The following is a 12749-nucleotide window of genomic DNA, read 5'->3' as shown; positions in this document are numbered from 1 at the left end:
TGCAGCTCTGCTGAGGGACTGGGGGATCTCTGGTTCTGCTCAGATATATAAATGCTAAGTTAATGGTTGGACTCGCTGGGAAGACTCTGGTTTCCTTGTTGCTTCCTATCAGGTCTAGGTTATCTTCTGTTAGGCTTGCTCTCTATATCTGGTACCTACAACTGAACAAGTCCAGTTGAAGGTAATATCGTCCCAGTCTTGCTACTTAGCATCATGAAGACTCCTGGCTTGAGAGTCAGGATGTTGCCCGAAACTAACAGCTGAAAACATGAAGAGAAAGTGACTTGGTCACCCAGGAAGTAGATGTTTGAACCTGGGTCACTACATCACCCCTGCTTTCATCAGCCACATTTCTGAACATCACCACATGTACACTGAAGGGTTTTGTTTGACTGTTAATAGGTAGCAAGTGCTGGTGTTGGTTAGGCTTTCCCATGGTGTTGACTTGAGGCTGAAGAAGTGTTTTGTGGGAAAGAGGCTGTCATGGGCTTAACTCTCTGCAAGTGATCATGGCTAATTAAACAATCTATGTCCTTTTAAACTGGGGAGGGGGTATCATTTTTGTTCCTTATTATGTTATGTATTTTGTGTTTTTATGTTGTAAATTGCTCTATGAACCTCAGGTGAAGGGCGGTAAAGAAATTTAATAAACAATAATAATAATAACAACAACAACACATGCCCATTGCATACCCCATGCTGGTTCTGTATTCGTTCCTGTAAAGACTTGGGGATCTGTTGCCAGTCAAAGTGGACAACACAAAGCTACATGGACAAATGGCTGCCTTGCACCAAATCAGATTTCTATCAGATATAGAATAAAAGTGTGCGAAGTAAGTAAATATATGTTTTTGACAATTTTTGTGTGCATTTTGGCCGCTAATTTCAGCTTTTTCTCTCTAGTACAGAATTCAGATTCTTGTTTTTAAGTGTAATATACACATCCTTTGTAATAAGCATTAAATCATTGGGTCAGCGCCACTGCTTAATGCAGTTGTGTGTTCCTCACTAATGGCTAAGACTGCTAGCAATTTCAGTGGACGCAATGTGCTTTATTGCACTGCCGACTCAGCCTCACTTCTGGTCTGTGTTCAGTCCTTTGCAGTTTTTCTCATGTCTTCAGAGTAAATTTGATAGGCACAGGAAGTGTCATTAGATATTGAACCGAGAGTCAACAAAAAGGAACTCTGCTTCTAAGAGTGGTACATCACTATCCCTCCTCCCAATTTTATACCATATGAACTAACGCTGGTGGAAAAGATGTTTGCTTGTTTCTTTCTCTACTATCCTCCTTATGCTGCACTGCAGAAATAACAGCACATACACACGCACGTTTTTTCTCAACAGGAAAAAAAATGAATTGCACACATTGGCAGCGTAATTATTGATGTCTTCATCCATTCACTGCCTACCAGAACATTAAGAATTGCCCCCATCACTAAAAGTCACATTTTGCATGGCTACTAGTTTAGTGTATTTATGGTGCATGAGTCACTGAGCTTTCTCCTGATTGGCTGAAAATTAAACACCCCTGGGACTGTCAGTCAGTTACAGCCATTCTCAGCTTCATTCACAGATTTATTTCGCTTGCACACAGGGAAATTCATTCAGAAAACTTCATTCATAAAAACTGCAACATTCTCTTTCTTTTAATCTTCCATACAAATAAGCTACCATGACCTGGCTACTGAGGAAAACCTACGGATGACTCGGAAGGCTGCTGGAGATGCTTCACTGTAATATTTCCACTGACTGATGATGAATCTGAAGTCCAATTGTGCCGGATCATAAATCTACGAGGAGTATTTTGCTTATTGTGGTGCTAAAGGATCTTTCAAGAATTACCAGGGTTTTACTGAGAGAAACTGAGTTTCATCTGCAGAATTATTTAACATGGGATCTTCTCACCTACATTTCTGTGAATTAAGAATTTTTAAAATCGCATTTTTCCCCCGACAGAGACATTCAGCATTAATATGCTAATGAAAAATCTCCTTTCAATTCTGCTGTTCTAGGAAAGGTAGAAATTTAAACTCTCTTGTGCTGTTTTGATATGAAATAGTGTTTTCCTTTCTATTTTAAATATATTTAGATAAAATTAATCGCAGCCAGGGTTTGACTATTGCTAAAATGGGGCTATGGTAGTGAGAGGTCAAAGCAGAGCTTGCTTGCATGCTTGCAGAGCTCTTCAGAATAAACGGTTGTAGTTTTCTCTGGTTTACCTGCATGCATGCATGTGTGAGTGTGTAAATTTAATTCAGATTTAATTCCAAATAGCCAGATGTCCAGACAGAGCGAGGCTCAGTTTATTAAAAGGAAGAAGTCACCTGGGAACCTGACGAGGACACCAGTGACAACCAAATCTGCTCTTTTCTTCTTTCTTTTCAAAATAGTTCTGGTTTGCCTAATTCCATATTTCTTTCTCTTATTTATAAAAAGGCGGCCGATTTAGAGAAGGGTGGGGGAGGGAAAGAGAACCCTGTTGCAGAACTTTGAAGGCTATGAGAGAACGCATTCCACACAGCCTCGGCGGACACATACTATATGTAGGACTGTTGAGAGACCTAGGAATGCTTCACAGGGCTAAGTACAGTCGTTTTAAAAATGAATCCCTCACATCCCTGGAGGAAGATGTGCAGAGCCGTCCTTTGCACCTTAAAGGCTCTTCGTCTTCTCATTCCTCAACGCCTAACATGCCCATTGAAGATGTCACCATAGGGACACCGGACAGCTCTCTCGCTCTGTGCACCTTGATCCCTCGGATGGCTAATATCAAGCTGGCCAACCCTTCCACCTTACCAAGCTTCAAGAACTTCTGCCTACGGACTAAGGAGGTACCAAGAATTAAGCTCACAGAATGCCAAACTGCCCCGAGCAGCCCAACCTTGCCAGAAATCAATTTGACCAGCTGCCTGACTGCTTCTTATTCCCGGGGAAACCCAGACAGGCCAACAAAGGCCAAAACAAATATCCAAGAGGACAGTTTCTTGTCTGGCTCTGAGGAATCGGCTTTCATATCTAAACAGGAAAAAGACTTTAGGCAGAGGGGTGAATCCAGTTTGGAGACTGGGATCTCATACGCCGTCCAAGTAAGTTGCTTCTCAAAATATCTCTTTTTGACATGGTAGATTACCTGCTATTAAGAATTTAAAAGCAAGACCAACTTGGGAATTATGTGGGGTGCTAAAAAGCATTGAAAGCACTATAGTTAAAACGATCCCATTCCTTGCAGCTGTTGTGCAAAACAACACAAAATGCCAGTATTATTATACTCATGCTGCAGATGTGAAGACGGAGGCTCACTGTGTAGCTTCTTTAAGACCATTTTGTGATGTGAGTTGGTGATATTTGATTTCAGGATTTCCTGGTTTATGGCTCACTTGCTAGCTTTTATCCTGTGCCAGTACATAACCCACCTCGTCTTAAAGGTCTGGGTTGGATTGCAACAGAAAAGCTAGGCAGAGAACCATGCAATGCTGAAGACATTTCCTCTCTCATATGGTGGTAAAAGAAATTCAGATCTCCCCTTTGGGCTGTGTGTATTCACATGTAGGGAAGCAGACTGGAGTTATTTTTAAACCAGGTATGCATATGTCTCAGCTGCGTACACACTACACAGCATGTGCAAAGCACATTGTCTTTCAGAAAAGACTGGGGGACGGTAGCTTCTTAAGGGCTGTTGGGAATTACAACTCTGTGCATGGTAAAAAAACAACAACAGTGCCCAAATTTCTTTGAGGGGAGGAAAGAATGTGCTTTAAAGGTATAGTGTGAACATTTTACGTAAGTTTTATATTTGAGATGTGCATGGAAATGTGACAAACGGCGTGTCATGTGAGAAAACAGTCTCAAGATGCATGACAACCTAAGCCATGAGCTAGTGCTCTGAGGTAGCTGTTTTAAAGACATAGTACAAGGTGTTCCTGGTGCTGACTAGAGCAGCCTGTCATCTGACTTGACCTCTTTTCTGCATAGTGGTATGGGCTCAGCCCAGAAGAAGAGAATAAATTTGTGGATAGGGATGTGGAACCACTTGGAGGAGTGCCAGTGCAGAGGGCATGTTACCCAAGGAAATCCCCAAATCTACAACACTACAACCACTGGTCACTCAGCCATAGCTAAAAGGGTTTCCTGGGAAGAGGGGCATAAGCAGGGACGGGGAGCTTGTGCGCCCCCTAGATGTTTTGGACTACAATTCCCATCATCCCTGACCATTGGCCATGCTGCCTAAGGCTAATGGGAGATGGAGTTCAACAACATCTGTAGGGCCACAGTTTCCTTATACCCAGCATAAGGGAGGAAGGAAGAAGATTGCAGAGGGGGTCGTATGTTGTTCGAAAATGACTCATGAGTCCAGGACTTCTCAAACATTTTGAAGTGAAACTAAGCTGTAAATTGACTTTACTGGACCCACTTGTATCCCTGCCTTGCGAGCCCTACCTTCCCCCTTTATAACACTAAACAGGAATATCGCGTAAAATGCTTGGTACTGAGAAAGTTTATATTTAATTTTCAATTTTAATAGGGAACGCAGCATGTTCCCCTCTTTGGATGTTTCTAATCCACATTTTTCTTTATCATTTTTGCGGGGGGCAGGGGGCAAATAACATGGGTATTAGGCAACTAGGTTTTACTCTGAGTAGGCCCATTGAAAGTAGGCATGCCTACTTTGAGTATGAGTAAGGCTGATTAGAACCCTATCTATTTAAATAACATTTAAGGATGGTATTATACATGAAACGAAGGAGGGAGTAAGAGGGTTGGAATTGGAATTGGAATTGAAATAAGGGAAATATCCTGATTGTGCAGCCTGCTTAGGAGCAGATCAGGACCCACAGCTTAAGAATCACTGTGTTTCTCAGACTGCCAGAGAACTGGCATGTCCAACATTTTATCATTAACCCAGAAGATGAAGCCCTCAGCTCAGATCTCCCAGTATCCTGCCTAGAAAAAATGAAAATTACAAAACAAAGCATATGCCCCAAAGCAACTGTCCCACTTGTGCATGCTTGTATGGTCAAAGATGTACTATACAAGCTTCCATTTTTATTTTTTCAAGTCAGTTTCATGGCAAATATCTAAAGATCAAATGATTTGGATTGTCATCCCTGTGTTTACCATGCAGTTGGGTTAAATTCCATCTTTCCGTATAAAATGCACTCGGGACAGCTTGGGCATGTTATGCAGTTGGTGGCTGCACAGCTTGCGACGCGCTGAGCAAAATGTTGATGTGTGATGTCCTTCCATGTGCTCTGCAAACCCTTATGTTCTTGCAGACCCCAGCTAGCAACAAAAAGCAGGCATATTCACGAGCACAGAGCGCTGCCTTACTGAGTTGGACCACTGGTTCATTGAGCTGAGTAGTATTGTTTGCACGTAATGCCAGTGGCTGTTTAGAATTCCAGACAGGAGTCTTTTCCCAGCCCAACCTGGGGGTGTCAGGGATTGAACTGGCGACCTTCTGCATCCAATACAGAAGTTTCCACCCAAGGTACAGCCTTTCCCTTTCTGTTCCTAGTGGGCCCCCTTAGAATCATAGAATTGTAGAGTTGGAAGGAATTCCAAGGGTCAGGTGGTTCACTCCCTGCAGGTCAGTAATGAACACCCACATATCATATTCCTGCATTGCAGGGGGTTCGTAGATGATCCTCAGGGTCCCTTAAAACTCTATGATTCTGTGTTGCCATCCGTTTAGCAGGAAGTTGGGCTGACGAGGAAGGATGCCTGCACGGTGTTCCCAAGCAGCATCAACCTCATTGCAAGCCTTTTTGTTGTCGAGAAGATGCTGTTTTGTCTCTTCTTCACCTCCTGTGATTGCCACAAAAACCACTGAATGCTATTGGGACTATCGCACATTTGAACATGTTTTCACTTTAGTTCTTAGCCCTCCTTTCATTCTGCTTTATTTTATTTGTAGCAGAGCAAGATTCAGTTTTTAGTAGGTCTGGATTTGGATTTTTGAGGTCTCGCTTTAGATCCCTCTGCTGAGCTCAGACCTTTTTGGTCCTGTCAATATTTCACAGTGCAGTCCTATACACGTCTACTCAGAAGTGAGTGTCTCTGAATTCAGTGGGGCTTACTTGCAGGTAAATGGGTACAGGACTGCAGCGTTGAAGATTCAATTTCTTCGTTATTTTGTGAAGCAGGAATAGACTCGAAACAGCTTTTAGGGGGAAAGATTGTAGTGCAATAAAGGCAGCTGGTGCTGTTTTGGCTTCAGAATACAAATCAGGTTAAGACAACAAGATATGCCACTGGGCCGAATTCTGCTGACTAGCCTACAGAGGTTTGCATTTTCTGCTTTGTGTACTTTAGCAATGGCCCCATTCACCACTGAAATGTGGCCCCTGAAAGGTTGCCCAGTAAGGAATGTGGTCCTCAGGCCGAAGAATGCTTGCCACATCTGCAGTAAAGGACTCACTATGAGTAAACACCCTCCAAAACCTGGAGATGGCACCTTCCAGAACTGCCTGTCATCAGACAGAAGGAAACTGCACATATTTCAGAAAGGTGTTTGCAGAGCCAAGCAGTCCTCCTAGCGAGTCAAAATGCACATCACTGGGATTTTTCTTTGAAGGATACACAGTGCCCAGATTAGCTAATCCTGACCAAGCAATAGGTTCTTCCCTTGATGGGGGATAGTTAGATCCTGAGCAAAGCCTGCCCATCTGATTTAAAGAAAAACAAATCAGAGTTGAAAATGGATTCCATGCAACATGCTGGCCCCAATCCAGAGATCTTCATGGATTGCCATCCGCTGCATGCCTTCCATGATGGGGGGAGAGCTCCCTTGCCAAACAGCTGGCCCAAACTGTCAGCTTTGATAGCACTGAGCACCTGTTACAGCGGGAAGGGGGTGCTAGGCATGAATTCCCTGACCCTAAACAGGTGTTCGCTGCTGATCAGAGCTGACAGTGTTATCTGTCTGTTTGACAAGTGTGGACAGGCTACACAAAAGCATATTGGGTGCATCAACATTGTGTGCATGTGAGGACCAATTCAGGTGGGCAACCTGCTGAAGCTCCATTTCTGAATGAATATTTCCTCTCCTAGCTTGATCAAGGTGCCCAACTTCCATTGTGGTTGCAGAAGTAAATGGGAAAGGTGATACCAAGAGGTTTGGAGAGAATATTTCCTGGTTTATAGTTTGGCTATAACATAAGGCAATAGCATCATAGTGAATTCCGGTAGCCTATTCTGCTTTTGAGGCAGATTTTCTGCATTTATGTGTTCGTGTGTGTGTTATGGAGGAAGAGAGAGGAAACATACAAAACTAAATATATTTTTCCTTTAAAGTGAGTGCACCCCAAGAAGAAGATCGAGAGTTTGTTGATGGGATAGAAAGTGATGCCTTAATATGTTCGTTCTCAGGCTCTTATATCAGAGGTTAATTTTGAGGCAGCACTCTGCCCTGGGAGCATAATAATGCTTAGAATTTAATGCTGCAGAAAACCAACTTAAATAGAACTGATTAGAAAGTTGTGGTAGCATCTGGGGATAATTAAACTAATGAAGGTGAAAAAAGCAGGAGTATCAGGAAATGCAAAGTGGCAGGTGCTTGGTGATCAAATGCGTCAAGGAATAGTTAGGGATTTCACAGATAGAAATCAATGTTTCCCTGGGAGAGGCATGAATTATGTGAGAAAAAAGTAATATATTTATTGTTACTTTCATAATTATTAGATGTCATTCTAGGATTTTCCTTCTTTTTTGGTATTTCTCCCCCCTCCCCAATGCTCTTTTGTATTTTGGGGTAATAAAACTATACATAAAAGAACTTCAAACACATTCTTCCCATATATCATTGCAGTAATCTTTAAAACAACTCTGCATAGTGCTGAGGAACTGCTGTATGTGGGAGGGATGGAGCACATGCTTTGCATAGACAAATGTCTGCTTGGACCTGACCACGCACCTCCTTGTCCACTTCCTCAGCCAAAACTCATGCAACAAAAGTGGGCAAGCCGGTCTCCCAGAAAACCTTGCCAGATTCAACTGCAGCAATAGCGGAGCCCGAGTCTCTCACAATGCCTCACAAACACCTCACCGCGGGCTTCAGAGAGCACGTAACAAGACACCAGGCCATCTCAAAAAGCGCTCGCTGGATAATATGCAGAGGATGCAATGGAGACTGAGAAGGAATTATCATAGATAGGAACACAGAAAGCTGCCTTATACTAAATAGGACCATTTGGTGGTGGAATTCCCCATCAAATACGGTAATTGCACCTGGTAGGCCAGCTGCTCGTATTTGCATACCCTGTTTTCTTCTCTCTCAGTTCCTGGCAGAGCAAAGCCTTTGCTGCACCAGTGGTTTCTTGAGAACCACATTTTCCACTCCCCACCTCTGCCTTGCTTGCCCACCTCCTGCCTACACTCGCTTTCAACTCTTTCCCAATATGGATTCTGGCAGAATAGTCAAGCTGGGTTTTTTGGAAAATGCATCAAATTGCAGCTGATTAACAATAAGAAGCTGCCTTCTACTCAAGTCAGGCTGTTGGGCCATCTAGCTCAGTACGGCCTACACTGACTGGCAGCAGTTCTCCAGTGTTTTAGTTAGGGGATCTCTCCCAGGTCTAGGATTGAACCTGGGATCTCCTGTGCACAAAGAAGGAACTCTACTGCGGAACTATGGCCCTTCCCCAGATTAAATTATGGGCATTTGAATTTAAAAGTTCCGCAGGCAACAGCGGCAGCCCTGCATTTAGGCAGAGTGAGGTGTCAGCCTCAGATGGTATGAGGGGTGGGAAAGAGCTGCCACCCATCTTATCCTCCACAATAATAATAATAATAATAGTTACAGGTAGGTAGCTGGGTTGGTCTGCTGTAGTCGAAACAAAATAAAAAAATTCTTTCCAGTAGCACCTTAGAGACCAACTACGTTTGTTACTGGTATGAGCTTTCATGTGCATCTGAAGTGTGTATCTGAAGAAGTGTGCATGCACACGAAAGCTCATACCAATAACAAACTTAGTTGGTCTCTAAGGTGCTACTGGAAGGAATAATAATAATAATTTTATTATTTATAACCTGCCCATCTGGCTGGGTTTCCCCAGCCGCTTTGGGCGGCTCACAACAGAATATTAAAAACACGATAAAACATCCAACATTAAAAACTTCCTTAAACAACTTAGCCTGGGTAAATGCATAGAATCATAAAGACAGAAGGGACCCTGAGGATTATCTAGTCCAGCCCCCTGCAATGCAGGAATATGCCGCTGTCCCATATGGGGATCGAACCTGCGACCTTGGTGTTATCAACTCCATGCTTTAACCAACTGAGCTATCAGCCCGAGGGCCACATCCCCATATGGACAACCTTCTGGGGTCCATATGCTCGTGATGGGCAGGGCCAGAGGGAAAGTGAAGGGAACAGTGAGTTTGAATTTCACCTTTGGGTAGAGTAGGTTTGTTTCTACACACACTTGTGTATCCTCTCCGTCCTCCATCCATCCGTCCTCCATCCAGGCCAACAAGAAGCATGATCAGAGTGCAAGCACACTTTCTAGCTAGGCATAAACACCTAAAAGGGGTTCAAGGCAGCATTGAAGAGGGAGGTGTCGATTTCTCTGGGTTTAGGTTCTGCCTAAGATCAGAACTGCAAAGTTGGGAAGGCTACATACACAGCCTGGAGGTCAGGGCTCTTGTAATCTTAACAATTGAGCAGAAGAAGGAATTTTGGCACCTGCGTCCCTGTAGAGGTGAGAAGAGTCTCTAAAGACTTTTTAATATTGTTTTGCAGATGGATGAGTGTATGTGCAAAACAAGGCACTTTCCAAGATTAGAGTATGTAGGCTTATGCCGAATATATTTTTGTCTCTGCTCTGCCATTAGATTCAATATGGGGAGGGGAATCGCACCCAAAATGCCAGGGAGACTTGGGGTGCTTTTCGGGTGACCTATCTCTTGAGCATCCTGTTTTGTTTGCAAGGGAGATTAGCTGATGTTGGCTATTTAATAAGCATCCATTCTGATGGTTTGTGGGGACATTAGATGTCATTGGGTCAAAGCAAGTGTTATAACACGCTGTCCAATGCATTTTCCTGCCACTTTCCTTATCACAAAAAGTCTGATATGGGGGTGGGGAGAATGATGGCCAAGGTTTGCCAATCAACTACAGTGGTACCTCGGATTACAGATGCTTCAGGTTACAGACTCTGCTAACCCAGAAATAGTACCTTGGGTTAAGAACTTTGCTTCAGGATGAGAACAGAAATTGTGTGGCGGCGGCATGGCGGCAACGGGAGGCCCCATTAGTTAAAGTAGTACCTCAGGTTAAGAACAGTTTCAGGTTAAGAACGGAGCTCCAGAACGAATCAAGTTCTTAACCCGAGGTACCACTGTATAATTCCACAACCTGAATTTGCTGGAATGTGATTCAAAATAACGACAGTCCAGAAGAACTTACAGCTCTTCCCCTCCAATCTGACACTGACAGTCCTGGTGATACTTGTCCAATTGTGTATTTTCATTAAGCTCAGTCAGTTCCACAGGAACAGAGGTGAGGAGTCTCAATCAGTCAGGGGTCAGCAAACTTTTTCAGCAGGGGGCCGGTCCACTGTCCCTCAGACCTTGTGGGGGGCCGGACTATAGTTTGGGAAAAAAGAACAAATTCCTATGCCCCACAAATAACCCAGAGATGCATTTTAAATAAAAGGACACATTCTACTCATGTAAAAACACACTGATTCCCAGACCGTCCACTGGCCGGATTGAGAAGACAATTGGGCCGGATCCGGACCCCAGACCTTAGCTTGCCTACCCATGCTTAGTAGTGCAGTTCCTGGGATCTCTCATGGTTCAGCTTTCAAAGGCAGGTTTCACCCATCACTGCTTGAACCTTAAGCTGCTATGAAATGATGTAACACATAATAATTCCTAGGATTTGGAAGAAAGGCCTGATGGCATAATTAGTAGAAGACCGGTATAAATTCCAGTTTTCTTGAAAAATGCAAATTAAAAATCACATGTAGTGCTACCGGTGTGAGTCCTGCCCCTCCAACCCACTGGCCTATCTTTCAGTGTCCTGGTTTCTATCCCTGGTAAATTGCTTTCCTGATAGTGATTTGCTTTGGCCTTTTACCTTCTTAAAATTCTGCTGGTGTGATTTGCCAGTATCTTGGAACATTTGCCAGGGCAGCCAGAAGGCTACTGATTTGCTCATCTGGGAGGCTGTGAGTCCGCTTCTATCGTCATGTCTTGTGTGAACCATGGTGTTTTCATTCCTAAGGGTCTGGTGATCTCCCCTGGAGCTCTAGAAATTAAATCTCATTGCGGGGCGGCTTGTGGTCTTGTGTCTCTTAACATGCATACATGAATGAACGTTTAAGCCTGCGCATGTTTAAAGAACTTACTTCCCCCCCAAAGAATCCTAGGAACTGCTGTTTACCCTACACAGAGTTATGATTCCCAGCACTTTTAACAAATTAAAGTTTCCAGGATTCTTGGAGGGGGGGCACACATTATGTGCTTTAAATGTGTGTTTAGTGTACCTTAGCATGTCACATTTCACTGGAGTGGCTCATTTTGAACTGTTGGCAGCAGATTGCAGGACAAAATCATGTTCCCCACCCCCAAACAATATGTTTAACCTAAGAAACAAAGGCTCTCCTGGCTTTTTAAACTGGGGAGGGCAGAGTAAGTCTTACGTGGTGTTCAGCAGAAGAAGAACCTTCCACAATGTATCGTATGGGGCAGTGCAGAGTTGGGTGGTACATAAGAAGTTGTCTTATTCAAGGTCAGTTTGTGTTATGTCTACTCTGACGGACAACAGCTCTCCAGAAACAAAGGCAAAGGTATCTCCCATCACCTGTCCTCTGAGCCTTTGAGCAGATGGTTCCAAGGGTTGAACATGGGACTGAGAATGAAAGGAACAGGGTTAACAATTGTGTCTAGACTGCAAAATGTTGGAGGGTATGCTCTTCTTGGAGACAAATGCCCTATTGCAGGGATGGGGAAGATGCAACCCTCCAGATGTGCTCTTCAGTCCCAGCCAAAATAGCCAACAGCCAGGGATGATGGGAGCTGCTGTGCCACCATCTCCCCATCCTTGCTTTGTCACATACCATCACTTTTAAGGGGTGGAAGAAAATAAACTGCCCCCCCTCCTCCACCACACACACACACACACACACACACACACACACACACAGAGCAAGGTCCATCCTCATGCACCCAGGTTCATGCTTCTTCCATTTAATCTGAACAATTTGTGTGTGGACATCAGTAATGCAAATGTGCCATTGCTTCCAAGACATTGCCCCCCTCGCTTTCATTGGTGTCTTACCTTGGCTCAAGACAGAATGCATAAGGGTCCCCTCAGGGCGCTGTCTGGACCAGACATAATCCTGCATAGCTTCAGTGTGGTTGCTATATTTTTGCCTTTCTATCCACCCAAGACTCCCATGAGGAGGAAATGAACTCCAAGTGACTCAGTGTTTCTCAAACTCATCTATGATTCAGGAGCTGGGGGAATATATTTTTAGCTTCTCCCTCTCTTTTAGATCCACTGCACCGGGTGCAAACATTTAATTATAATATCCAAATGTGTGTGTGTGTGTCAGTATACTTGAGAACACAGGTGTCTGCCTGAAGACCCTTGCAGCTCCAAGCCTTAACAAATAGATGGGCAAAGAGAGAGTGGGCTGCAGCTGTTCCATCTGCTTCCTTTGTAATTACTCCTGATGAGTTGTAGTTTGGCATCCCGTGGGTGACTGACCTGGCAAAGAAGCCTGCCAGATGCGCTTGCT

At 43.9% G+C, this 12749-nt stretch overlaps 1 protein-coding gene across 4 annotated transcripts in view; it reads left to right on the top strand.

The window, feature by feature from the left end:
- The window catches only part of SHC4 (SHC adaptor protein 4), a 63855-nt gene that overhangs the window by 8023 nt on the left and 43083 nt on the right, over positions 1–12749 (top strand). For 2 of the 4 annotated variants that reach the window (XM_081170017.1, XM_081170020.1), the window contains one exon: positions 2440–3089. In XM_081170017.1, coding sequence (XP_081026143.1) covers positions 2440–3089 — 650 coding nt within the window. Of the gene's footprint in view, positions 1–75; positions 598–834; positions 3090–12749 lie in introns of those variants that run through there. The other 2 variants (XM_081170019.1, XM_081170018.1) reach the window with 2 other exon arrangements.

Source organism: Podarcis bocagei (assembly GCF_964188305.1).
Source record: "Podarcis bocagei genome assembly, chromosome: 14".
NCBI lineage: Eukaryota > Metazoa > Chordata > Lepidosauria > Squamata > Lacertidae > Podarcis > Podarcis bocagei.
The sequence above is the reverse complement of the archived record's forward strand: the minus strand, read 5'-3'. Positions and strand labels throughout refer to the sequence as shown.